Source organism: Myotis daubentonii, chromosome 11 (assembly GCF_963259705.1).
Source record: "Myotis daubentonii chromosome 11, mMyoDau2.1, whole genome shotgun sequence".
In the NCBI taxonomy this organism is placed as follows: domain Eukaryota; kingdom Metazoa; phylum Chordata; class Mammalia; order Chiroptera; family Vespertilionidae; genus Myotis; species Myotis daubentonii.
The window spans coordinates 62,490,567-62,517,147 of record NC_081850.1 but is presented as its reverse complement, the minus strand read 5'-3'; the positions used below and the strand labels follow the sequence as shown (position 1 = coordinate 62,517,147).

At 42.6% G+C, this 26,581-nt stretch overlaps 3 protein-coding genes across 4 annotated transcripts in view; 2 read left to right on the top strand and 1 right to left on the bottom strand.

The window, feature by feature from the left end:
* The window catches only part of CTNNAL1 (catenin alpha like 1), a 57,642-nt gene extending 55,842 nt beyond the window's left edge, over positions 1 to 1,800 (top strand). Inside the window, exon 22 of the mRNA XM_059657591.1 lies at positions 1,427 to 1,800. The gene's annotated coding sequence lies outside the window, so the exon portion shown is untranslated. The remainder of the gene's footprint in view (positions 1 to 1,426) is intronic.
* Positions 1,631 to 7,684, bottom strand: ABITRAM (actin binding transcription modulator). 2 transcript variants are annotated; one of them, XM_059657592.1, is made up of 6 exons: positions 7,368 to 7,684; positions 5,650 to 5,701; positions 4,946 to 5,075; positions 2,301 to 2,377; positions 2,151 to 2,220; positions 1,631 to 2,056 (listed from the first exon to the last, which is right to left on the bottom strand). In XM_059657592.1, the coding sequence occupies exons 1-6, from the start codon at positions 7,549 to 7,551 to the stop codon at positions 1,919 to 1,921; spliced, it is 651 nt and encodes a 216-aa protein (XP_059513575.1). In that variant the 5' UTR covers positions 7,552 to 7,684; the 3' UTR covers positions 1,631 to 1,918. The 2 variants fall into 2 exon arrangements, with proteins under 2 accessions (XP_059513575.1, XP_059513577.1); XM_059657594.1 differs by lacking the exon at positions 7,368 to 7,684 and adding an exon at positions 7,235 to 7,358.
* A 19-nt stretch (positions 7,685 to 7,703) lies between these two features.
* Positions 7,704 to 26,581, top strand: part of ELP1 (elongator acetyltransferase complex subunit 1) — a 60,605-nt gene continuing 41,727 nt past the window's right edge. The window contains exons 1-8 of the mRNA XM_059657585.1: positions 7,704 to 7,961; positions 11,253 to 11,415; positions 18,927 to 19,079; positions 20,651 to 20,732; positions 21,431 to 21,511; positions 23,867 to 23,952; positions 25,197 to 25,293; positions 26,136 to 26,226. Of these exons, the coding sequence (XP_059513568.1) occupies positions 11,266 to 11,415; positions 18,927 to 19,079; positions 20,651 to 20,732; positions 21,431 to 21,511; positions 23,867 to 23,952; positions 25,197 to 25,293; positions 26,136 to 26,226 (740 nt within the window). The 5' untranslated portion in view covers positions 7,704 to 7,961; positions 11,253 to 11,265. The remainder of the gene's footprint in view (positions 7,962 to 11,252; positions 11,416 to 18,926; positions 19,080 to 20,650; positions 20,733 to 21,430; positions 21,512 to 23,866; positions 23,953 to 25,196; positions 25,294 to 26,135; positions 26,227 to 26,581) is intronic.

The window sequence follows — 26,581 nt, the reverse complement described above, 5'->3', positions numbered from 1 at the left end:
CTTCCTACAGCCTGCAGAGGGCTTGGGGCAGAACGTACAGCTACACACAGCCCCTTCCTACAGCCTGAGGGCTTGGGGCAGAAGGTACCTCTACACCCAGCCCTTCCTACAGCCTGCAGAGGGCTGGGGGCAGAAGGTACCTCTACACCCAGCCCTTCCTACAGCCTGCAGAGGGCTTGGGGCGGAAGGTACAGCTACACCCAGCCCCTTCCTACAGCCTGCAGAGGGCTTGGGGCAGAAGGTACATCTACACCCAACCCTTCCTACAGCCTGCAGAGGGCTTGGGGCAGAAGGTACAGCTACACCCAGCCCCTTCCTACAGCCCGCAGAGGGCTTGGGGCAGAAGGTACAGCTACACCCAGCCCCTTCCTACAGCCCGCAGAGGGCTGGGGGCAGAAGGTACCTCTACACCCAGCCCCTTCCTACAGCCTGCAGAGGGCTTGGGGCAGAAGGTACATCTACACCCAGCCTCTTCCTACAGCCTGAGGACTTGGGGCAGAAGGTACCTCTACACCCAGCCCTTCCTACAGCCTGCAGAGGGCTTGGGGCAGAAGGAACCTCTACACCCAGCCCTTCCTACAGCCTGCAGAGGGCTTGGGGCAGAAGGTACATCTACACCCAGCCCCTTCCTACAGCCCGCAGAGGGCTTGGGGCAGAAGGTACCTCTACACCCAGCCCCTTCCTACAGCCTGCAGAGGGCTTGGGGCAGAAGGTACAGCTACACCCAGCCCCTTCCTACAGCCTGAGGGCTTGGGGCAGAAGGTACCTCTACACCCAGCCCTTCCTACAGCCTGCAGAGGGCTTGGGGCAGAAGGTACCTCTACACCCAGCCCCTTCCTACAGCCTGCAGATGGCTTGGGGCAGAAGGTACCCCTACACCCAGCCCTTCCTACAGCCTGAGGGCTTGGGGCAGAAGGTACAGCTACACCCAGCCCCTTCCTACAGCCTGAGGGCTTGGGGCAGAAGGTACCTCTACACCCAGCCCCTTCCTACAGCCCGCAGAGGGCTTGGGGCAGAAGGTACCTCTACACCCAGCCCTTCCTACAGCCTGCAGAGGGCTTGGGGCAGAAGGTACCTCTACACCCAGCCCTTCCTACAGCCTGAGGGCTTGGGGCAGAAGGTACCTCTACACCCAGCCCCTTCCTACAGCCTGAGGGCTTGGGGCAGAAGGTACCTCTACACCCAGCCCTTCCTACAGCCTGAGGGCTTGGGGCAGAAGGTACCTCTACACCCAGCCCTTCCTACAGCCTGAGGGCTTGGGGCAGAAGGTACCTCTACACCCAGCCCCTTCCTACAGCCTGCAGAGGGCTTGGGGCAGAAGATACGGCTACACCCAGCCCTTCCTACAGCCTGCAGAGGGCTTGGGGCAGAAGGTACATCTACACCCAGCCCCTTCCTACAGCCTGCAGAGGGCTTGGGGCAGAAGGGGTGGGGCCAGACCTTTTGGTAGTGTCACACTGAAGCACACTGGGTAAGAGGTCAGCTGTTGTTTCCTTTACCGTCAAACTGATGGAAGTATGAGCAAAAACAATTAGCCATGCCATCACATTCAAAAAGAAGTATGTCAAAATGTAGTATTTACTAATGAGTTATAGGATGGGTAGATTATTTTTACTTGCTACTTTAAAACTTGTGTCTTTTCCAAATTTTCCCCAATATGCTCTGCTTGTTTTTAATTAGAAATGTTGTTTGTCAGTTTTTAGAAAGAGAAAAGCAAAAGAGGAGCAGGCGAGGTCCATGGCAGGGCAGATCTGAGAAGCTAAAGACAAATGGGAACCAAGGCTTGTCTTGCAAGAGAAAGGGGGGAAAAAACACAGGCTTGCCTGCAGAAGGCTGGCTGCGGAGTATGCTTCTGCCATACGGTGGTACTTCAGTGCACGGATCGAGTGCCGCACTGCTTTTTATGCCATCTTAGTCCTCACGATGTGGCTGTTGTGGCGTTACTGCGTTTTACCACAACTTCTTCATATTGTTTTTGTGTCAGTAACCCTTCGGTTATGCTTTTACTTTCTTCAAATTTGGGCAACACAACTGCAATGTAACCTTCAGTGGATGGCTAGAAAGGAAATAGAACATTTAGTACTGTCATATGACAAAAATCAGACAATAAGTAAGTGGGTGGAATCATACTTCTCCCCCACCCCCTTTACCTTCTCTTGAAGAATAGACGGCTTATGGAGAATATTTTCATTCACTTCCATCAGCCGTCCTCTAACACAGCTATTGAAAAAAAGAACTGTTTTGAAGAAAAATATTATCTCCTTTTTTATCTCCTAAATTGTGGTTAAAAAGTAACTCACCTAGATATAGTATATTCTTCCCCATCTGAGCAGTAAATCTTACACAGAGGTGCAAGTTCTGTTAGAAACTGTGCTCCCTGAAAATGAAAGGGAAGAAGTAATTAATTGATACACATTTTCACTTTCCTTTGAGAGGTAGCCCTCAGTGTCATAGGATATAGTCATGGAATTAGTGTTTTAAAAACCATTTATTCAAACATATAAGTGCCTGCGATGGGCCAGGTACCAACCTAGGTTCTAGGGAAAAAGCAAAGACACATGTGATAATAGGTAGTTTAAAGATTAAGAATATATTTTATGAACTTCAAATGAGAAAGCTGCATATAGCTAAGTATAAAGATTTCAACAGTAAAGTCCATCAATAAGCAATAATAGAAAATTCAACATGAGAGTGTGACACCAATATTGTACAAAGTTAACTTCATTAAGATTCCGACCTTCTCTAAGACGGTTTGAAAAAGGGATGTTTTTCCAGTTAACAAGTAATGAACTTGGAGGAAAATTTGGAAAACAGATAAGTTGTAAGTAGCAAATAAGAATCATTTACCCATTCTCCTATAACCCAGAAGTAAATACCAAATTTTTTAAAAAATATATTTTTATTGATTTCAGAGAGAAAGGGAGAGGGAGAGAGAGATAGAAACATCAATGATAAGAGAAACTCATTGATTGGCTGCTTACTGCACACCCCTACTGAGATTGAGCATGCAAAAGGGAATCGAACCTGCGACCCTTCAGTCCACAGGCCAATGCTCTATCCACTGAACCAAATTGGCTAGGGCAATACCACATTTTTTTAAAAATATATTTTATTGATTTTTAGAGAGGAAGGGAGGAGGAGATAGAGATAGAAATATCAATGATGAGAATCATTGATGGGCTGCCTCCTGCATGCCCCCTACTGGGGATCGAGCCCACAACCCAGGTATGTGCCCTTGGCCGGAATTGAACCTGGAACCCCCCAGTCCGCAGACTGACGCTCTATCCACTGAGCCAAGCCAGCTAGGGCGCAATACCACATTTTGACATATCTGTTAGAATGCTAAGGCACGTTATTGTTTCATGTACTCCACACTCTATGGATATATCTGGGGAGTTTCTGTCAAAAATCTACAAGGAGGCTCAGGGGAAATGAGGCAGGCATGTCTCGTGTTGCTCTCCCCACGCGCCCCCCCCCCCCCCCAAGAATTTTTCCTGCAGTGAACATAGGCATTTGAGGTCAAGATGCTCTGCCTTATGATCTTACCCCTCAACACATTATCATACAACATTCAGACGCACCACATTGGCTTCACTCCTCCGCATGTGGATACTGTACTTCATTTCAAAATACTAGTCCGTGGGACTCCCCGCCTTTAGGAGGAAGGTGTGGGTACTCATCCCAGAGGGTTTGTCTACCACTGGGACTATGTCAAAAGAGCAGAAGTGTTTTGACTCCTTTTTTCACCTCCCTTGGAAGACCAAATGACTGGCAGTGCTGAGATGGAATTAAAACTTATCTTAGTGGCTTCTATCTGCAGGTCTCTCTCTGTTCCTCAGTAGGAACAACAGTGTTACTATTTTGGATAAAGATTTATCACAGGACTTTCACAAGCACTAAGTGTTTTTACTTGTAATTTGCAGACGTTGTCTTTTAAGAATGGTCCATGCTTTTCTAAGTCCATGTTTCCTGAGTGAGGAAAAAATCAATACTCATAAGCCACGTTGTTAAGGGGATTTCAGGCCAACAAAGGGCAGTATAGACAAGGGTCTTCTGGCACAGTGAGGGTTGTTGGCAGAAATTGTTAGTATGCACTCAGCACATGAAAGACCTAAATCGTCCTCTGTGACAGATGTACTAAAAGTGATCCTCTCCTTTAATGTGTTCATCCTGCCTAGGGTTGTAGAGGTTAGAGATAGCACTGTGTACAACTGAGCATTATGTGGAAGTGGAGGGTGTGGCTATATGTGTGTGAAATTGGCAATGGAAAATGCTAAGGAGCAAATACTGTATATTTTTTAAGATTGCTTTTTTTTAAAATATATTTTTATTGATTTTTTACAGAGAGGAAAGGAGAGGGATAGAGAGTTAGAAACATCGATGAGAGAGAAACACCCATCAGCTGCCTCCTGCACACTCCCCACTGGGTATGTGCCCGCAACCAAGGTACATGTCCTTGACTGGCATCGAACCTGGGACCCTTGAGTCCGCAGGCCGACGCTCTATCCACTGAGCCAAACCGGTTTGGGCGAGATTGCTTTTATTTTCACACCTCAGGGAATGTTCTTCTTTTTTTTACTTGTGGAAATATATGGTAGAGTTGGTTACCTAAATTTTACAGAACTCAAAATACTGGTTTAATAAAACTGGAAGGGACAAAATATCTCATTATCATGGTATTAAAGTTGTCCTTTCAAAGGCCCACCTTCCCCTTCATCCTGGGGATGACGGGTGGTGATACAGAACCTGAAATGACAGATCCTATACCTCCTGAAATACCTCATTTTTTTGGTCTGAGAATTTCTCTAGGGTCAATGTTTTCTTAAGATCAGCATCTCAAACTGCCAGGGAGGGATGCTGAGCATACATCACTGGATTCTAAGACTGAGTGGACCTATCTTTACTATGATGTAGACGATTTAAGTAGAGAATTATAGGAACATACCCGTTTAAACTTCCCAGAGACCTTGTTCTGAAGTCTGCTACAGTTGGTGCTGATTTGATAGGAAATGCTTTTAATTGTTTTTCCACTTTGAAGAACTGGATGAGATTCTGCCAATGTGATGACACATATTCTACAAGGAGCAAGAATTGGTCCCGTATTACTGCGTGGCATAATTTTTCTTCATATAGCACAGTATTCCTCCTGACAAAAGAATATCTGAACTGACATTTGTTTAGTCAAACTATCATTTTCCTCTGGTTACTGTAGAAGGGAATGCAATAATAAAATAGGAGAAAATGGGATTTTACATACTTCCCAAAGAGAAGAGTACCAGGTCTTCAGGTAGCACTGAGGTAGAAGAGAGAGTAGTCAGGCATGCCCATATGTAGTATACAGGATACCACCTAGACCTCCACCCTAGCCTTCTGCATGGGCTCTGGCAATTCACTGGTTAGGCAAAGGCTGGTTACTTCAGGCAGTAGTAGCTGACTGAGGGCATGGTGGTCCATTTGGATGTTTGGATAATCACATTTGTATAACGTGAGTAGGCTCATTCTTGTCAACCTAACTCCTATCATAAATAACACTATTTCAACACAGTGAAAAATAATCATTTATTGAACATTAGTTCAATCCAACACCATACCAGGCTACTGTACCAGAAAAAAAATTTTTTTTTAATTTAAAATTCCCAATTTGCTTACCGGTTAGAGTGCTGCAGTATACAGTGGTCCTCACAGGGTTTTCCTTTGACATCTGGAAGAATGAACAGGTCAGGAGGTTGTGGAGCCAATATTTACTACTTACTGGATAGCACTTTCTTTGGTTCATAGAGATAGTAAATTATGAAGATTGTACACATTCCAATCACTTGTATCCTTTGATTACTCAAAAAGATATACCTAAAAGGCTTGCTATAAAGCAGTGATGGCGAACCTTTTGAGCTCGGCGTGTCAGCGTTTTGAAAAACCCTAACTTCACTCTGGTGCTGTGTCACATATAGAATTTTTTTGATATTTGCAACCATAGTAAAACAAAGATTTATATTTTTGATATTTATTTTATATATTTAAATGCCATTTAACAAAGAAAAATCAACCAAAAAAATGAGTTCGCGTGTCACCTCTGACACACGTGTCATAGGTTCGCCATCACTGCTATAAAGCAAAGAGATGTGGCCTGGATGGAATCATTCATTCGTCAGTAAAGTGATTACCTTTTGCTCCATCTTGCTTTAAAATAAGTACACATTATTTCTGTTAGAAAAATGCGACCAGCAATGCATTCTTTATATAATACAGCGTGTATGTTTTAGAGGGACCAACTCCCGGTTTGCCTAGGACTGTCCTGATGTTAACACTGAATGTCTCGGATTCCGGAAAAACCTTCAGTCATTGGTAAACAAGGACAGTTAGTCATCCAAAATGTGGCTAATAATACCTATGCTACAATATTTTTAAAAATGAGTACAACTGTTACTCCTGAATGCAATGGAGCAAGTATGGGGTGAGAAGAAGGTCCCCGGCGATGTTTCCACTACTGATATTCACTGCATACACAAACAACGGAACACCCAATTATTAAGTGGCAGATGTATAGAATACCAGCGGCTTCTCTTTCAGTAACACTGTTGGATTCTGGCTTGCTATCCCTTCCCCCACAGGCCTGACCTAAACTCTAAGGGACCTCAGGAGACTTGCACCCAGGGAAGCAATGGGCAGTGGCAGCTCACCCCCAGCTAACCCCTGGACCTGCTCCCAAGGCCCCCCGTTACTCTGGTCCAGTGAGTGACAGCACCTGCCTAGGCTCACTTCTCTCCGGTAAGGTTTCTAGGGAGCCAAAGCAGCCCCGCCTATTCTCTCTCCCGTTGCTTTTATCCTAAGCCCTTCCTTGTTTCCCTGTCCCCAACTTTAATAAACCTACTCTAAAAAAAATAAAAGAGCAATACACAAAAGCACGCACAAGATGTTAGATTCTGTTTTCTAAAGGCCTCTAGTCTAACCCACCTTCTCCCCATCTCCACAGTCTCTACCTCAGTTCCGAGCAGATCATGTAAGTCATTTTCTGCATGGCCACTCTCTATAGGATTTGCAAGGCCCTTGGGCACTCCAGGAGGCTGCCGTCCCGCCCCTGCCTCCCTTGGTGCCTCACCTTAAATCATCTTCCCGCCAGCAGCCCACCCAGGAATTCGCGCAGCGCTCGCCAGCCCCAGAATGCGCTCTGCTGGCATTTTAGCCTTGGCAAATACCCATTCCCTCCTGTTTTTAAAAAAGCAATACACAAACACACACAAAATTGTTAGATTCCTTCCATCGTGGAGCTGAAGCGCCGGAGAGCGCGCGTGGCTTCTGATGTGTCCCCGTCGTCCCTGCTGCATCAGGCCTATACGGCCCCGGAGAGACCGACATTATTCCCCACTTACCCGCTTTGTACCAGCGGGTGAAGTAACGATCCACAAGAGACGGCGCCGCGGACTGCACCGCCACCGGCTCGGTAGCCATGGCGACCTCGGGCGCCGCTCCCTCCGCCCTCGGAGACCCGAGCGCTTCCTCCATGTTGGCCCGGAGGAGGCGGTCCTTCCGGCGCGCGGCCTGCGGCGTGCGCATGCGCACTGCAAAACTGGCCCTGCAGGCCCCGCCCACCGACGCCAGTCATTGGGCTTGGGGTTGACGTCAACGCGGGGATCAACTACAATAGCATTTCTCTGTCTGTCTGGGGCCGCCTGCGGAAAAAGCCGGTCACGCCCCTTCGGCCGAGTGACGTCTTTCCCGCGCCACTCTGCCCGTGTCGGGCCTGCTTCGCTTGCAAGTCGTTGTCCCATCCGCTGCCGCTGCGCCTGCTTCTGCCGCTAACTACCTCGGGGCTCCAGTGGCCCGGAGGCCCAGTGCGCCCGCGAGAGCTCGGAGCCGCGGACGGAGAGGCGCGTGCGCAGCCCCGGGCGGACTCCGGGAGGCCGGCTGCGCGTGGCCCGGGAGGCGAGGGACGCCCCGTTGTTTGGGAGCGAGCGCGGCGTCAGGTGAGCGTTCCACGGTAATTCCTGGGGTGGGGGCGCGCAGCCCGGCCCTGACCCGCCAGGTCCTGATGCCGGGAGCCCCGGGCGCGCACCTCTGCCTGGTGCAGGCCCAGGCGTGGGTGCTGTGTGACCACCTCTGCCCTCGAGCCTGAAGTTCTCTTTCTGCAGATTTGCCTCCGCCCGCGGCGGCATTGGGCACGGGGAGGGCCCTGCTCCCCGGCTGCACGCGTACCACGCCTGCGGTTGAGCCTGCGGATGCCTTGCAGGAGTGGGCAGGACCGCTGAAAGCGAATCAATTAATGCGCCACAGAAGGCGATGGTTATCAGAAGTTCCCAGACGGTGGCGGGTCCCTTCCCGGGTCTGGGACTTTTTCGTGATGCCCCCTGTGCTTCTCCATCTAATGTGGGGTATTATGTGGCCCTCTATACCGTGGAGGCAGGGACTCAATCATTTCTTGTCTGTATCGGAGCACTTACCCAGTTCTCAGTCCATGTGTTGTTTTGTTTGTAATCCTCACTGGAAGATATTTTTCCATTGGTTTTTAGAGAGGGGGAAGGGGAGAGAGAGAGAGAAACAAACATCTGTGAGAGAGACAACATTGATTGGTTGCCTCCAGCATGCGCCCCAGCCGCGTCCAGGAGTGAACCTGCGCCCAGGTACAAGCCCTTGACCGGAAAAGGAACCGCGATCCTTCCTTGCGCAGGCCCATGCTCTACCATTGAGCCACACGGCCAGGACTCCTCCCATGTTTGACGTAGGCCGCACACAGTGATTGGGATCGACTGGGTACTTACTGTATAAAGGATTCAAGCTGTATACTGACTGACAGCCACGCAGGTAACCAGTGACTAGGTTAGAACGAAAAGTGTGAGCAAAAAGTAGGCCGTTTTCAAGTTGGAACAGAGAGAGTAGAAGCGCCACGTCCCCAAATAGGGAAAACGTGTGTTGGGGAAATAGCAAGTACTTAACTTCATTTTCCAGGTTGCATTGATGTGTTCGTGAGGCATTCTTGCGGTAACATTAGGAGGTTGAAAATGTGGGTTTAGTATCCCATGTCGGGAGGGTCAGGGCTAGACGTTTCCATCTCGGCAGCATATTAATGATCTGCCTGGTACTTGTAGTCAGTCAGGGGTTTCACATTCAGCTAAGAGACAGATGTGAAAAGGAGCAAGGGAAGACAATGGAGTTGTCAGAAATTTGGGAGATCAGGATTGATCTCTAGAGTAGAGCGTTCTTTACTACATTTAAAGACACAAAAGTCGAATCATCGAGGGCTAGGAGTTGGAGATTGCAGATGTAAAAGAAAGGGTACGAATAAATTGGGGTCCTGGGGGAGTTTGGAGGATACTCCTTTGCTGTCCTTGCAAATTGTGGGGACACTTGAGAAGATAAGGGGGTCAGGATGATGGGTGTGAACATTTAGAGAAGTTCTTTTTGAGACTGGGAGAGTCCGGGAGGGGGGAGAGGAATGATGAGCTCCCCTGGGCAGGTGATTCTGGAAGCTCAGTGATTTGAGAACTCGGGTCGTTTGTTGCATTTGTCAGTCAGGGTCCAGTTGGAAAAGTTGAAATCACATTATTATTTGAACAGAATTTAATATGAAGAACTAGTTAAACAGCTGTTGGAGGAACAAAAAGCAAAAGATAAACTGATGGAAATAGGTAGCTACAACACTTAGCTAGGGCTGGGGATCAAAACAAGGGAAGCCCTTGGGATTATGGCCTAAACTTGGAGCAGAGGCTTTATAAAGCAAGGACTCAGACCTCTGGAATTCAGAGGAGGAGCCCTCCTATTGCTGGATTTCAGACCCCTGGAGGGGGCCTGCCTGGTTATTGCTGGTACCTCCAGGGATGGGTGAGATGAGGCTGGTCATGGGAGTACTAAAGACTGGGACCAAGGGCCCCTGCAAGGATGAAAGCCCATTGCTGGGGCAGCAGTGATGGGAACAGTAAGATAACAGGAAATAGTGAGTTCCTCGCAGCTCTCACTGCCTTTACCCTCCAGATTCGTATCCTTCGGTACATGGACCTCAGGGCTCCACGGGTTGTTGGTGAATATTCACAGGGAGGGGATATGAAGATATTTTGATGATCTGATCATGACAACAGTAACAATAATAATTATTATTAGGTGAACCAGAATGAAAGAGCCCGGAAACTATTCATTTGATCCCCCTCTTGTCTGTCCTTACCTCTTGCTTCTATATCACCTGTTTACTCCCCTCTAGTCAGACATGCCAGGCAGTCTTCTCATCTCAAATCCACCAGTCCTTTCAGATCTATACCAGTGGTCATCTCTATGTTTAAAGAAAGATCAAGGATGTAATTTTTATATGCTTTGGAAAGCCTAAACTTTCTGTGTGGAATTAAATTTAAAACCTTTATGGTATAATACAGGTTCAAATAATTCCTAGAAGTTCTTGAATATAAATATCACCTACGCTTATAAACCATTGTTTACCTTGATTTTTTTTCTTGCTTCCACCATGCATGGTTTTGCCTTTCTCTTAAACCACATTTTATATGTTATCCTTCATATTACACTTAACATTATCTGCTGTGTAGGAGGATTACCTCATCCTTTTCAATGTCATATGTATGAAATGCCAAGATGAGAGAATTCTTTTTAGAATATGGTGGCTTTAAGGCTATTGTGGTTTGTGTAATTGCCACTCCTAACATAACTTAGGGATTTCCAATTATAAACCTTAGAGGGATCAGAATATAAATACTCAGCACATTAATATTTGTTTTCCTCTTACTTAGATAATATTATATACATTAAAGCAAGTCTGATTTTGCCAGATTGAAGTAGGTTTTCTATTTACCATTCTTTTCTCACCTTACTATTACACTGGTAAAAACCAGGCCAGGAAAGCTGAATTACATGAAGTAATTATATCAAGTCATTAAGCAACTCAAACATTGGTTATCATTTTGAGGTAAACTGTTGTAATTTTACAGGTCTTATTTTCCCCCTGAGAACAGTACATCCTTATATTCTACTTTTGATTTAAATTTTAACTTTTTTAATGGAAGTATATCCCAGTTTATATATAAATATACCTAGTGATATTAAAGTAATTTCATTCCAGATTTTCTTCAAATATTTATATGGATTTCACATGATTTTATAAATCTATTGGATTATAAAGTTATCCTTATATTCAAAAATAAAATGTTTTCCCATTCATTTTGTTTACTGAGGAATTTACTGAGGAATAACTGATGTTAAATCTTTTTTTGTCTTAGAAGTGAGTGTTTTATCAAGGGATATTTGTACTTTTCTTTCAGGAATAGCTTCACCATGAGAAATCTGAAGTTACTTCGGACCCTGGAGTTCAGGGATATTCAGGCTCCAGGGACACCTCAGTGCTTCTCTTTCCGAACTGAGCGGAGCACAGTGCTCATTGGCTCAGAACATGGATTGATAGAAGTGGACCCTGTCACAAGAGAAGTGAGTTATTGATTGAGAATGCAAGCATTTGGCATGACCGCTGACTTGTTTTTTTCCAAACTTGCTTCCCCAGATAGTCTTTAAATCATACTGAATTTTTATATTCCTAAATGAGAACTTCCTTTGTTTTACAGTGATGTCATTTAGGTGTAATTTAAATTGTAACCTACCTTTAACTTTGCTACTATTTTAAATATGAGTTGTCAAAACTCTGACCTCATATTTTATGTGGGTACCCTACTTTTTACCCTTTCTACCTTGTACTTTTTGTAACAGTGGTTCTCAACTAGGGATGCAATTGAAAATTGCCATTTTAAAACTGTTTCAGCCTCCATCTCATACCAATTAAATCAGAATGTTCACTCCAGGATCTTGAGCGTGTGTGTGTGTGTGTGTGTGTGTGTACATATATGTATATATATACATATATATTTTATATATGGTGGGTCAAAAGTAGGTTAATGATTGTTTATATGGAAAATAATGCAATTAATAAATAATAATACAAGAATAAACTCTGGACGGAAGAAAGATGGTGGAGGAATAGGAGGATCTTTCTCTTACCTCCCTACCTCCTCCCAGAATCTAACTAGAATTAGAACTACAGTGGGAAATATTCACCCTGAAATACCTGCTTTAGACAGAGGGAAGAGACTTTTAAACAAGGAAGGCCAGAAACCACCTCTATACTTGTAGGAAGGGCAGGGTGGAGAGAGGCCTTTGGCTGAACTGTCAGGAGCCATGGGCCAAGGGTGAGGAGGGTTCCCTGGGAGACAGGCTAGGACAGCCAGAGAGTTGAGCCACTGGGCAGTAGCTGCCCACACAGCAACCGGAGGTGCATAGTGTTAGGTGCTTCTAACAGAGCGCTGAGCAGCTTGGCAGTAGCCACCCACGTAGCAACCAGCGCCTGGCTTCTATCAGCCAGGGAGCCAGAGCTCAGGAATTCCGAGCCCAGTCTCTCACCCAAGTTTTGTTGGAGTGGGAGGTGCATAGTGGAGTTGCCCGAGGAGAGACGGGGGTAGGAGCGGTTGGGGAGCATGGCAGGGAGGACGGCTGCCGGGATAACTGTGCTGTCCCTCCCATTCTCCCATATTACAGCAGTATTTCTCCTGAGACGCACAAGCCCCTCCCTATACCAAAAGCCTGGGAAAAGGCAATTACCCCGCCCCTTGCGATACAGCTCAGGAGGCATCAGTTTCAGGGAGCATCAGTGGCTGTCTATCTTGCATGAATATTTCCCCCTTTTTTCTTTCCCTTTTCTATTATTGCTTAATTTTTATTTTATTATTATTAGTAGTATTATCTTTTTTGTTTATTCTTGTTGTGTTGTCTTTTCTCTTTCCTAATTCTCTTTTCTTTGGGGTTGTTTTTGCTGTTGTTGTAGGGTTCTTTTGTACGTTTTGTTTTGTTTTGTTCTGTTCTGTCAGCACCTGCATGGCATGGTCAGGCTTGAGCTTCACAGTTATCCGACCTGAGAGGAATCTCACCCATGAATGGGAAAACAACGGTCAAGACCCAATTACAACAGAAGAGCCCAAATCACAAAAGGGTCACTACTAGAGCATGCAGCTCAGTAGTTCAGGGAGTCTGCATCACTGGGTCCAACAGGACATTTACTACAAAAGACCACCCCTGCTAAGACTAGAGTCATAGCAGGTATTTTAATACATAAAAACAAACTCAAAGATACAACTTAAAGGGGAAGACAAAGAACCCCTAAATGAAAGAAAAGGAGGAATCTCCAGTAAAAGATCTAAAAGAGATGGAGGTAAGCAATTTACCAGACATAGAGTTCAGAGTAATAGTTATAAAGATGCCCAAGAAACTTAGTGAAAACTACAAGGAACTTAGTGGAAACTATGTCAGCACGAAAAAGACTATAGAAACAATGAATAAGAACCAATTGGAAATGAAGCATACTGTATTTGATATCAATAATACACTGGGAGGAATTAAAAGCAGGATTGATGAAGCGGAGTATTGAATCAGCAATTTGGAAGACGAAGTGGAAAGACACTCAGAGAAACAAAAGGCAAAAAACATTTAAAAAGCATGAGGAGAGGTTAAGGGAACTTTGGGACAACGTGAAACAACAACATCTGCATTGTTGGGGTACCTGAGGGATAAGAAAGTGAGCAAGGGATAGAGAACCTGCTTGAAGAAATAATGACAGAAAACTTTGCTAACCTGGTGAAGGGAAAAGTTACACAAGTTCAGGAAGCACAGAGCCCCAGTCAAGAGGAACCCAAAGAGACCCACACCAAGACACATCATAATTAAATGTTAAATGTTGCACTAGCCAGTTTGACTCAGTGGATAGAGTGTTGGCCTGTGGCTAAAGGGTCCCGGGTTCAATTCTGGTCAAGGGCACATGCCCGGCTGATGGGCTCAATCCCCAGTGGGGTGTGTGCAGGAGGCAGCCAATCAATGACTCTCATTGATGTTTCTATCCCTCTCTCCCTTTCTCTGAAATCAATAAAAAATATTGTTTTTTAAAACAAAGGCCATAAGAGACAAAGAAGGTCACTATATTAGGCTAGATGGATCATTCCAACAAAAGGATATAACCCTGTTAAACATAGGCACCCAATATAGGAGCACCTAAATATATTTTTAAAACTACTGGAGACTGTAAAGGAGAGATAGACAACAATACAGTCATAGTAGGGGACTTTAACACCCCATTGACATCACTGGATAGATCTTACAGACGAAAAAATCAACCTGGAAACAATGACCCTAAGTAATGCACTAGATCAGATCGAGTTAATTGGTATTTACAGAACATTTCACCCCAGAGCTGCAGAATATACATTCATCTCAAGTGTACATGGAACATTGTCAGAGATAGGCCACATGTTAGGACACTAAACAAGTCTGGACACATTCGAGAAAATTGAAATCTTGTCAAGCATCTTCTGAGATCATGATGGCATGAGGCTAGAAATCAACTACAATAAAAACACCCCAAAACATTCAAATACATGAAGGCTAAGGAGTATGTTATTAAATAATAAATGGGTTACCAATGTGATCAAGGAAGAATTAAAAAACATCCTGGAAACAAATGAAAATGAACAAAATCTAGAGACACAGTGGAAGCATTCCTGAGAGGGAAGTTCATAGCATTACTGGCTCACCTCAAGAAGCAAGAAAAAGCTCAAATAAACAATCTAACCCTACAACTTAGAACAATAAGAAAAGCCCAGAGGAAGGAGAGGGAAAGGAATAATAAAGATCAGAGTGGAAATAAGTTACATGGAGGATAAATATACAATATAAAAGATCAATGAAACCAAGAGCTGGTTCTTCAAAAAGATAAGATTATCAAAAAGATAAAAAAGATAAACACCTTAGCCAGATTCATCAAAAAACAAAGAAGTGATGGCCCAAATAAATAAAATCAGCAATGAAAGAGATGAAGTAACAGCTGACACCACAGAAATACAAAGGATTGAAAGAAAATACTATGAACACCTATATTCCAACAGACAGCCTCAGTGAAATTGACAAATTCCTGGAAACATACAGTATTCTAAAACTCAATCAGGAGGAATCAGAAAACCCTGAATAGGCTGGTAACAATTAATGAAATTGAAGCAGCAATTAAAAAAAACAACCTCTCAGCAAACAAAAGACCTGGCCTGGATGGCTTCATAGGGAGTTTAACTAAACATTCAAAAAAGAACTAACACCTATCATCCTCAAACTATTCTAAAAAATTGACAGAACCTAGACACAGAACCTACACAGAACCTAGAGACAGAAGAACTTCGCTGGAGAGAACATGGCAAAAGATCCTGGACAGAAACTAGCCACAGAACCTAGAGACAGAACCTAGCGAGGGAACATAGCAAAAGATCCTGGACAGAAACTGGCCACAGAACCTAGCGGGAGAACCTGGCTGAAGAACCTAGAGACAGAACCTGGCTACAGAACCTGGATAGAACATGGCAAGAGAACCTGACTAGAACCTGGTGACTGAACCTGGCTGGAGAACCTGGACAGAACCTGGCTGGAGAAGCTAGCAAGAGAACATGGACACAGAACCTGGCTGGAGATCCTGACCAGAACTTGGCTAGAGAACCCAACCATGCTGATCAACTGAACGTTGCCTCTGAGTCTTTCCCTCTTCGCTGACTCCATCCACACCTTTGGGGACCCCTGGACCTGCTGGGGTTGGACCCCAGCATAATTTGATTATTACTAAAGCATGATTAACAATAATGGAAACTAAAAAAAAATAAAAATAAAAAAAATTCAAGTGGAGGAAGGCTTCTAAGCTTTTATAAGGCCAGCATTATCCTAATTCCAAAACCAGATAGAGACACTACAAAGAAAGAAAATTAGAGTCTAATATCTCTGATGAACATAGATGCTAAAATCCTAAACAAAATATTAGCAAACCAGATTTCGCAATACATTGAAAAGATTGTACACCATGATCAAGTGGGATTCATTCTGGGGATGCAAGGCATGTACATTATTCACATCTCAAATGTGTTATGTCACATAAACACGATGGAGGATAAAAATCACATGGTCATATCGATAGACTCAGAGAATGGATTCGACAAAATCCAGCACCCATTTTTTATTAAACACTCTGCAAAATGAGAATAGAAGGAGCATACCTCAAAATATCAACATAATAAAGGCCATATCTGACAAACATACAGCCAACATCATATGCAATGGGCAAAAACTAAAATACGTTTCCCCTAAAAATAGGAACAAGACAGGGTTGTCTGTCCACTTTCAGCGCTCTTTTTCAACATAGTACTGGAAGTCTTAGTTATAGCAATAAGATAATAAGAAAAAATAAAAAGCATCCAAATTGAAAGAGGTCAAGTAAAACTTATTCACAAATGACATGATATTGTACATAGAAAACCCTAAAGATTTTTACCAAAAACTACATTTATTTCTGCAAAGTAACAAAATTAACATCCAAAAATCGATAGCATTTTTATACACCAATAAAGAACTCTCCAGAAGAGAAACTAAAAAAAAAAAAAAAAAAAAAAAAAAAAAAAAAAATCCCATTTACTATTACAATGAAAAAAATAAGAAACCTAGGAAAAAATTTAACCAAAAAGGTAAAAATCCTGTACTCAGTAAGCTATAGATAATTGAAAATCAAAAACAGGAAAATACAAACGGTAGAAACATATACCTTGTTCATGGATTGGAAGAATTGATCATTAAAATGCCCATACTACCCAAAGCAATCTGTAGATTCAATGTAATCCCCATTAAAATACCTTCTGCTTATTTCACAGATCTAGGACAAATATTCCAGAAATTTATACAGAACCAAAAAAGACCTCCAAGAGCCACAACAAACTTAAGAAAGAAGAACAAAGTTGGAGGGATCACAATACCAGATATCAAACTATACTACAAAGCCAATGCAATAAAAGCAGCCTGGTACTGGCACAAGAATAGACATATAGAGCAGTAGAACAGAGCAGAGACCCCAGAAATTAGCCCAAGCCAATATGGTTAATTAATACTTTTTTTTTTTTTAAATATATTTTATTGATTTTTTTACAGAGAAGAAGGGAGAGAGATAGAGAGTTAGAAACATCGATGAGAGAGAAACATCGATCAGCTGCCTCCTGCACATCTCCTACTGGGGATGTGCCCGCAACCCAGGTACATGCCCTTGACCGGAATCGAGCCTGGGACCTTTCAGTCCGCAGGCCGACGCTCTATCCACTGAGCCAAACCGGTTTCGGCTGGTTAATTAATACTTGATAAAGTAGGCAAGAGCATACAATGGAGTAAAGACAATCTATTCAATAAATGGTATTGGGAAAATTTGACAGGTACATGCAAAAAAAAAATGAAACTAGATTATCAACTTACACCATACATAAGAATGAATCCAAAAAGGATAACAGACTTCAATGTAAGTTGCAAAAACCATAAAAATCCCAGAAGAAACAATAGACATCAAACTCAGACATCTCAAGGAGCAGAATTTTTGCCGATACATCTCGTAGAGCAAGAGAAACGGGAAAAAAAATAAGCAAATTGGACCATATCAAACCAAAAGGTTTCTGAACAGCAAAGATATCACGAAATGAAAAGGGAGAACATATTTACCAGTGATACATCTGGTACGGGGTTAATTTCCCAAATACATAAAGAACTTATACAAAAAAAGGAAGACAATACATTTTAAAAATGGGCAAAAGACCTGAATAGACACTTCTGCAAAAGGGACATACAGTTGACCCAGAGACATGGAAAAATGCTCAACGTCACTAATCATCAGAGAGATGAAAATGACAGTGAGGTACCATCTCATACCTGGCAGAATGGCTACCATAAAAAAAAAATCAACCAATGCTGGTGAGGATGTAGGGAAAAGGGAACTGTAGTGGAAATGCAAACTTCTGCAGGCACTATGGAAAACAGTATGGAGAATCCTCAAAAAATTAAAAGTGTAACTGCTGTTTGACCCAGCGATCTCACTTCTGGGAATATATTCTAAGAATCCCAATCAGAAACAATATATGTACCTCTATGTTCATAGCAGCGTTATTTACAATAGCTAAGATCTGGAAACAGCCCAAGTGCCCATAAGTAGATAAATGGGTAAAAAAGCCATTGTACATTTACACAATGGAATACTATGCAGCTGTACAAAAAGAAGGATCTTTTACCCTTTGTGACAGAATGGAGGGACCTGGAGATTATTATGCAAAGTGAAAGCCAATCAGAGAGAGACAAATATCATATGATTTTACTTATATGTGGAATCTAATGAACAAAATAAGCTGGTCAAAAATAGGTCCAGAGACATGGAAGCATGGAACAGACTGGCAGATCTCAGAGAGGAGTGGGGGGAGAAGTGGGAAGAGATTAACCAAAGAACTTGTTATGTATAGCTAATGGATACAGACAATAGTATGGTGAAGGCCTGGGGTAGGGTGGGAGCCAGGCGGATGTGGAAAATGGTGGGACATCTGTAATACCCTCAACAATAAAAATTTTAAAATAAAAAAAGAATAAGCTGTTTCATGTACTCAACTGTAAACCTACTTTTGCCCACCCCTGTATATATTTAAAAGCTATTTGGATTGATTCTAATATCTTTCCTTAATTATATTTTGCTACTAATGTATTTTAGGTGATTACATTCTTAGTCCCCTTCCTCCATTGATAGAAATCTTAGAAAACTATAGTCAGAAAAAGAAAGAAAAAGAAAGCCATAGTTATTAGCTTTATGTTTTATTGGATATTTTTTAAGAGACCAGGCTTTTTGCTTATATTTTGTGTTTGCTTATCAAAAAGGTTGCATTAACTATTTTTCTTGTTAAAGATAGTAGGGTTATGAGAGTCCTTAAGTGAAAGTTTGGATTTTTATCTAGAAAAAAATTTTTTTGAAAGCTTTTATATTATAAAAGAAGCATTAAAAAGCATTTTATTTCTGGAAATCTTGTGAATTGTTCTTATAAGTAGATTGGCTTAATTTGCTTATGTGTTTGTTTTGATGGAAGGTGAGAAATGAAATTTCTTTAGTGGCAGAAGGCTTTCTCCCAGAGGATGGAAGTGGCCGCATTGTTGGTATTCAGGACTTGCTGGATCAGGAGTCTGTGTGCATGGCCACGGCTTCTGGAGATGTCATACTGTGCAATCTCAGCACGCTCCAGGTAAGTGCAATATTCCTTGTGGAGGAAGTCTCAAGCATCCTCCAATAGGACTTTCTTTGCGTAGAAGTTTAAAAATTCAGGCGATGTACTATTTAAGCATTTTACAAATTACAGTCGTTGCAATATATATTTCTTTACAAAAAAATTGTTGGTTTGGCTTCAGCTATCTTTCAGGATTCTTCTAAAACTCAGTTTTGTCTACTGCATTTGTTAATCAGAACAATTACAACCTGGCCATTTTTGTGTGGTGTAGTTCACCTCTTATCAAAATCTGATCCTGAGTTGTAACCTATATTTCTCAATTAGAAATTCTTTGAAATATTTATGATTGCCAAAGGAGATAGATTTCAACCGTTAGCCTCTTTCTCTATTCTAGCGAAAGACTGATTTCTGGATTTCTATCCTTACCTTTTTAACAGCAAGAGTTTCACACTAAAATAGTCTAAGTCTTTTTAAAGTTCTTTGATTACTACATGAGTTGTGATCTCTTTAACATTGATTGTGCAATGAGACTTATAGTATTACTAATAATATAATGATAGTAGTAGCAGACATTTAGTCAATGTTTACAATGTGCCAGGCACTTTGTCAAGTGCTTTTCAAGCAGAATTTCATTTAATATTCACTACAATCTTATGAGATAGAGTGTTTTCCGATTCTTTAGAACTAGAGGAAATTGAGGCACAGAGAGCTTAAGTAACTAGGCCAAAGTCATACAGTTTTCAGAGGGGATATGAACCCTGGCAATCTAAATCTGATACCTTTGCTTTTAACCATTGCATTTAGTGCAGTAATAAATCTTCTTTCAGTTTATGGTAAGAAATATCAAAGACATCAAGTACAACTTAAATAGTGTTTCTCACATTTAAAAGGTATGCTTTTATTTTCAAAACTTTCTGTAGCAATTTTTCCTGATTGCTGAGCTCCTCCTGTCCATTCATTTAATTAAATGGTGCTAATCCTCCCTATTTGTGGCTTTTCAATGTATGCAAGATAGAATCCATGTTCTTATTGTACCTTATAGAACCTTTCATATGTGTTCCCCAAATTCTTTTTAGCCTCTTTCCTCCCCCATCATCGTGTGTGTGTGTGTGTGTGTGTATGTGTATGTATGCCTTATGCTCTACTTGCAGCTGTTATTTAACTGCTCTTTTTTAAATTTTGTGCCTCAATATTGCATTTCCCCCGATGTCTTTTTCCTGGCCCTATTATCACCCTTCAAGGCACCTTTCCAGAAAAGCTTTCCTGAACTCCTGAGCCACTAGTGCTTTCTTGCTCTGAGCCTTCACTTAATTCCCAGAAACCTCAATGATAGCTCTGATCCCACTGTAGGGCCATCTTTTCATCTCCTTTGTGAGATAACTCTGGGAGGAATGGCATGTCCATAGTCACGTCCACTTCCTGTGCCCCGTGCCATGCCTAGTCTCTCAATACCTGATACTGAATAAATGTTTATTGAATATATTCACAGTTGTGTGTTTTGTTTTTAATTATTTTGATTATGGTTATAGTAAATTTTCACTGAGACAGTGGGGTTTTAATCTCTCTTACTTTTTTTCTGTCTGTCTCAGCTGGAATGTGTAGGGAGTGTAGCCAGTGGTATTGCAGTCATGAGTTGGAGTCCTGATCAAGAGCTGGTGCTTCTTGCTACAGGTAAACTTGTTATTGATCTCATCTGACTTTTATAAAACACTAGAGGCCTAGTGCATGAAATTCATGCACTTCAGGGGGTCCCTCAGCCAAGTCCGCACCCCCTTGCAGTCTGGGAGCCCTTGGAAGCTGTTAGTCTGACATCCTTAGCGCTGCCACAGACCCGCCACCGCCGCTGAGCTCGCCAGCCGTGAGCCTGGCTTCTGGCCGAGCAGTGCTCCCCCTGTGGGAGCGCAGTGACCACCGGGGGCAGCTCCTGCATTGAGTGTCTGCCCCGTGGTGGTCAGTGCACATCAGAGTGAGCGGTTGAGCGACCTTAGCATATCATTAACGTATTACACTTTGATTTGTTGAATGGACAACTGGACCCTTAGCATATTAGGCTTTTATTATATAGGATGGCTCCTAATATCTCACAGGGGTAAGCTGTGTAGGTTTCAAAAATTTTCTTTAAACAATTATACCAGTGTTACAATTTAGAGAGGACTTTTATGTTAGCTTTACAACATAAATAGCTGAGAATAAGCATCACGTCAAAAGCTCTTTGCTTTAATGAGAGTCAGACATTTAGAATGAATTCTGTCTTGTTCTGTCTATAAACTCCTTCACACCAGCTCTGTAGCTTACAGTGCCATTGTTACTTATGGAATGGCAAATTTGTTGTATGCAAACGAAATCATTCTTGTTTGTGCCCCTTCAAGGTCAACAGACTCTGATTATGATGACAAAAGACTTTGAACCGATCATGGAGCATCAGATCCACCAGGATGATTTTGGTGAAAGTGAGTTTAGCTTTGTTTGAAATGTCTTATGATCTGAGTTCCACTCAAGTTTGATCATTGTCTTGCGCACTAATCTCCATGTCATAACCCAAAGGACTATAATGTTTGAACTTCCATTCATTAAGTGTCTGATCTCCCAGTTCCTTTGACCCACTTCTGATCCTGAAAGGCATACTTCAGTGCCTCTCCCGGTCTGAGAGTTAGCTTTGTCAATAATCTGGGGAATAGAAATCTATGCTTAGGGTCATCTTGATAGTTATTGCTCAGGAAAGGGACTACACTAGCTAGACCAGTGACGGCGAACCTTTTGAGCTCAGCGTGTCAGCATTTTGAAAAACCCTAACTTAACTCTGGTGCCATGTCACATATAGAAGTTTTTTGATATTTGCAACCATAGTAAAACAAAGACTTATGTTTTTGATATTTTTTGTATATATTTAAATGCCATTTAACAAAGAAAAATCAACCAAAAAAATGAATTCGCGTGTCACCTCTGACATGCGTGTCATAGGTTCGCCATCACTGAGCTAGACAGAGGCGGGGAACGTCCAGCTATAGGCTGTATATAAGGCTGCAAAATCATTTGGCCTGGCCCTGCCAAGACATTAGGGATGAGTTAATGTTTGACCAAATATAGCAGGCTAATTGTGAAGCTGATAATTCTGTATGGCCCTTGAATGATGTCATAAATAGCCAAATGGCCCTTGGCAGAAAAAAAGTTTCCTCACTTCTGAGCTAGAATGAGGAGGGCATTTCTGGGGTACAACTTTGGGGAGAAAACAGGAAAGATTTTTAACTTTTGCTGAGGTCTAATTTCATGCCTTCTTATTCCACCAACTCTGAGAAGTCATTTAGAAAATGGCTACTCATTTATTCATTCAAAAGTAATTTATTTCTTCAGTAATAATTTTGGAGTCGGTATGAACCCAGCAGTGTTAGGTGCTGAAGAGAATTTGGCTTTTCTCTTAAGGAGTTCCGTTAGTTCACTGACAACTAGAGTAGCATAAGGGGAGGAAGGGAGTAATGGAGAGGGAAGACTTCACAGACTACTGTGGCTACTGCAGTTGGTCTTGGGTAAATGAGGGGGGAGGGGAGGGAAGTGGACCAAACAAGTGAATAAACCCATTCCAGGGCAAGGTGTTTCCCGGAAGCCTTTGACACATCATAACTTTTTCAGACAACTGTGTATACTTAAGCATCGATGGTTGGCAGGACATGAATGTGGAATGAAATAAACAGGATGGATTTTGATTACGTTTGGTAGGAAGGGAATTTGAACATTGAGTTATAGGTGATCAGCCATTAAAGGTTTTGATGATACAAGATTGAGTGATTGGTGCAGAGGGAAGAGGAAGGGTGACCTGGCAAGAGGTTGCCATAGGAATGTAGGTGAGGGATAAAGAAGGTGGGTGGTGGGGCCAAAAGAGGGAATAAAGTCAGGAAAAATTTGATTCTCAACGAGGATGGGAGTACATTGTTTGGAATTATCTGAGCAACTCTTTTGGAATATGTGTGCATGGTTCCTCTCCTGCCCTAGCCGGTTTGAAAAATACCAGTTTAGAAAGTACAGTTGTAGGTTTTGGGTATGTAGGTGAAGAAGAAAGTTTAATGCAGTGGTTCTCAACCTTCCTAATGCCGCAACCCTTTAATACAGTTCCTCATGTTGTGGTGACCCCAATTTCATTGTTACAAATTGAACATAATTAAAGCATAGTGATTAATCACAAAAACGATATGTAATTATATATGTGTTTTCCGATGGTCTTAGGCGACCCCTGTGAAAGGGTCGTTTGACCCCCAAAGGGGTCGCGAGCCACAGGTTGAGAACACTGGTTTAATGGGACTCCAGCCTGAAGCTCAGGTGGTGGGAATAAAGGTGCCAGGATTTGAGAGGGAAGGTGGGAAGTGCTGGACTGTAAGGTGTAGGTGGTGAGTTAAGTTTTTGGTTTGTTTCAGGGGTACATGGTATCACTATGTGAAGTAGGCAAATATAAGGGGCCAAATCACTGGCATGCAGGAATCTTTACAATCTTGGGAGTAGGTGAACTTGCTCAGGGAGCAGGTATGGTCCTGGAAGAGTGAAGGATCCAGGATGGGTCTCTGGGGCGTTCAGCTTTGAGGACAATCGTAGAGATAGATAGTAACCAGCACACCTTTGCATGGGAAAGTGCCCTGGGCCTAGCTAATCCCACCTACTTTTTCATAATGTTTACTGCTGGTCAATTTATTGAGAGGTCTCAGAGCACCCAAGTAATTACAGTCCCCAACTTCTTGAAACTAGCAATGAAACTGCTTTTATTTAATTTCATTTAGCTCACTGGTTGTCTTGCATGTTCTCAATCATTTGTTCTCTAGACAAGTTTATCACAGTTGGATGGGGCAGGAAGGAGACCCAGTTCCACGGATCAGAAGGCAGGCAAGCGGCCTTTCAGGTGCAAATGGTAAGGTTGATCTGATGGATAAAGACGCTTAGAGGCTAATACGGGACAGATGTCTTGTGCTTTAGTAAAGCTGACGATGTTCAGAAAACCTCAGGGAATGAGTCATCCTAGGAAGATCCTTCTTTTTTAACGCCAGTTGCTTCACCTTTTATTTTTTCAGTGTATGGAATAATTATAACCAATACTCAGTGTAAAAAATAAACCACAGATAGAAATAAAACACTTCGTGTATCTCTTCTTGATATGCAGAAGAACTGTTTTTATACTTTTCTACACATGTAGATATTAGATATTTTTTCCTGATTTTTCCTTTTGGATGAAACTTATTTTCCTTCATCCTGGATACACTTTGAAGGTAGAGCTATAAGATTTATTAATAATGGATCAGGTGTGGGGTGTGAGAGAGTGGAATTGAGGATGATTTGGGGCCTGAGCAAATGAAAGCATTGTGTGTATATTATATGTAGAAATTTCCATGAACTGCCCTTATAGGATAAATGACTCATGTACTGCCTGCCAGGTACATTTTTCATCTTTCATTATTTCTAGCTGCATTTTGTGAATCGTATTTCATCTCTTAACCCTGCACCTGAGGAAGTTTGTGTTCTCTACCATGGTTTCGTTTCGCCTAGAATGAATCTGGTTAGGCTGCCAGTGTATTCCCTGAGGTGCAGATGGTGGCACCATTCTGACTTAACCTGTCACAGGAATGGATGATGGCTGCTCAGGCGGAGTGTTCCCCAACCCCGCAAAGTTGGTTTCTGTCTTGAAGGCCATCAGGATTGAGATGCAGGTGGCACTGGACTGTGTTCATCATCGCTGCTGCCTTTATTACCTCTGGCTCCGCTCTTCTGTGCACTGTTGTGAAGCTTACACAACAAATAGAACTCTCTCTCTGTTCTGTTTATATTTAGACAAACAACATTTATTTTCTTGTTGAAGTTACCTGGTAGATTCCTCAACTCATTGGTGTTAATATCTCGATCGGTAACTTTCCTGTTGCTTGAAGGCCTTTTTTTTTTAATGCCCAAAGAAGGATTTTGTTTTGTTGGAAGTTCTTTTCTATTAGTGATTTCTGCATCTGAGGATCCTTTCATTAGAAGAGTTCCTGAGGTTTCTGTGGAGCTGGTTTTTTCTAGGTAGCTTAATATCATATGAAAGATTGACATTTAATAGCCTGAGGCTTGTTTGATTCGGGGCCATTTAAGGCACCCACTAACATTTGTCTTTCCTCATCTCTTTAGATTGAGTCTGCTTTGCCCTGGGATGACCAAAGACCACAAATCACCTGGCGTGGTGATGGACAGTTTTTTGCCGTGGGTGTTGTTTGCCCAGAGACAGGTATGGAAATAAATTGCGTTAAACAAACAAACAAATAGTTTATCTTATTAAATTCAGGAAAGTTTATTCTCTTTTTTCTTAGGTGTTACTCAGCATTTTAAAGATTTTTTAAAAATTGATTCTTAGAGGTAGAGGAAAGGAGAGGGAGAGAGAGAGAGAAACATCAATGTGAGAGTGAAACATCGATCTGCTGCCTGCTACACAATCTCCACTGGGGATTGAGCCCACAACACAGGCAGCCTTTTGGTGTATGAAAATCCAGCTGGCAACATTTTGTTGCATGGGATGTTGCCCAACCAACTGAGCCACACTGGCCAGGGCAATTTTTTCTTTCTCAGTGAAAGTTTTCTTTTATTACATAACTAGAGGCCCAGTGCACAAATTTGTGCATGGGTGGGGTCCCTCTGCCTGGCCAGTGATCAGAGCCATTGTGGGGAGGGACCGTGGGAGGTTGGCCAGCCACAGGAGGGTGGCTGTGGGAGCACACTGACCACCAGGGGGCAGCTCCTGTGTTGAGCGCCTGCCCCCTGGTGGTCAGTGTGTATCATAGCAACTGGTTGTTCAATCATAACGGTCTCTTAGGCTTTTATATATATTGAAGATATACTTTAGATGTTAATGAATTTAGAACTAAGAATTAGAAGAGTTCTTTGAGGCTATTTTATCCAGCCTCCTCTGTGTTGGACACAAATTTTTACCAAGATTAATCTAATTTGTTTGTAAAACTATGGCAGTTTTTGTTAATAAGGGGGGTGTTTGAAAAGTTTCAACTTGACAATACTTATCATAATGCTTTAAGTTTGTTTGTTGGTTGTTTTGTTTCCTCTGTACCTACTGCATAGGGGCTCGGAAGGTCCGAGTGTGGAACCGTGAGTTTGCTTTACAGTCAACCAGTGAGCCTGTGGCAGGACTGGGCCCAGCTCTGGCCTGGAAGTGAGTGGGAGAAGAAATCTTTTAATTCCTTCCTCAGAATTCTTGGAACTGGGGGTGGGGGTAAGGGGAAGAGATCAACCAAAGGACTTGTATGCAAACATATAAGCCTAACCAATGGACACAGACACTGGGGGGGTGAGGCCCTGAATGGGGGGATGGGGAAGCATTGGGGGTGGGGGGGAGATAAGGACACATATATAATACCTTAATCAATAAAGAAAAAAGAATACAAAAAAAAAAAGAATTCTTGGAACTGGGGTAGAGGTGGTATCTATTGAATGTGGGTGTTTATATAACACAAAAAGAGAATTACTTTTTTTCATTTGGCTGTAAGCCTGTATGTTTTTTTCTTTAT

Excerpts from the sequence above, each read along its gene's own strand:
- ABITRAM (XM_059657592.1), bottom strand. The coding sequence starts at position 7,551 with ATGCGCACGCCGCAGGCCGCGCGCCGGAAGGACCGCCTCCTCCGGGCC. Across the intron at positions 2,378-4,945 it reads TCTCTGGGAAGTTTAAACGG|GGAGCACAGTTTCTAACAGA; the intron begins GTATGTTCCTAT and ends TTTCATTTTCAG. Across the intron at positions 2,221-2,300 it reads GAAGAATATACTATATCTAG|CTGTGTTAGAGGACGGCTGA; the intron begins GTGAGTTACTTT and ends TTTTTTCAATAG.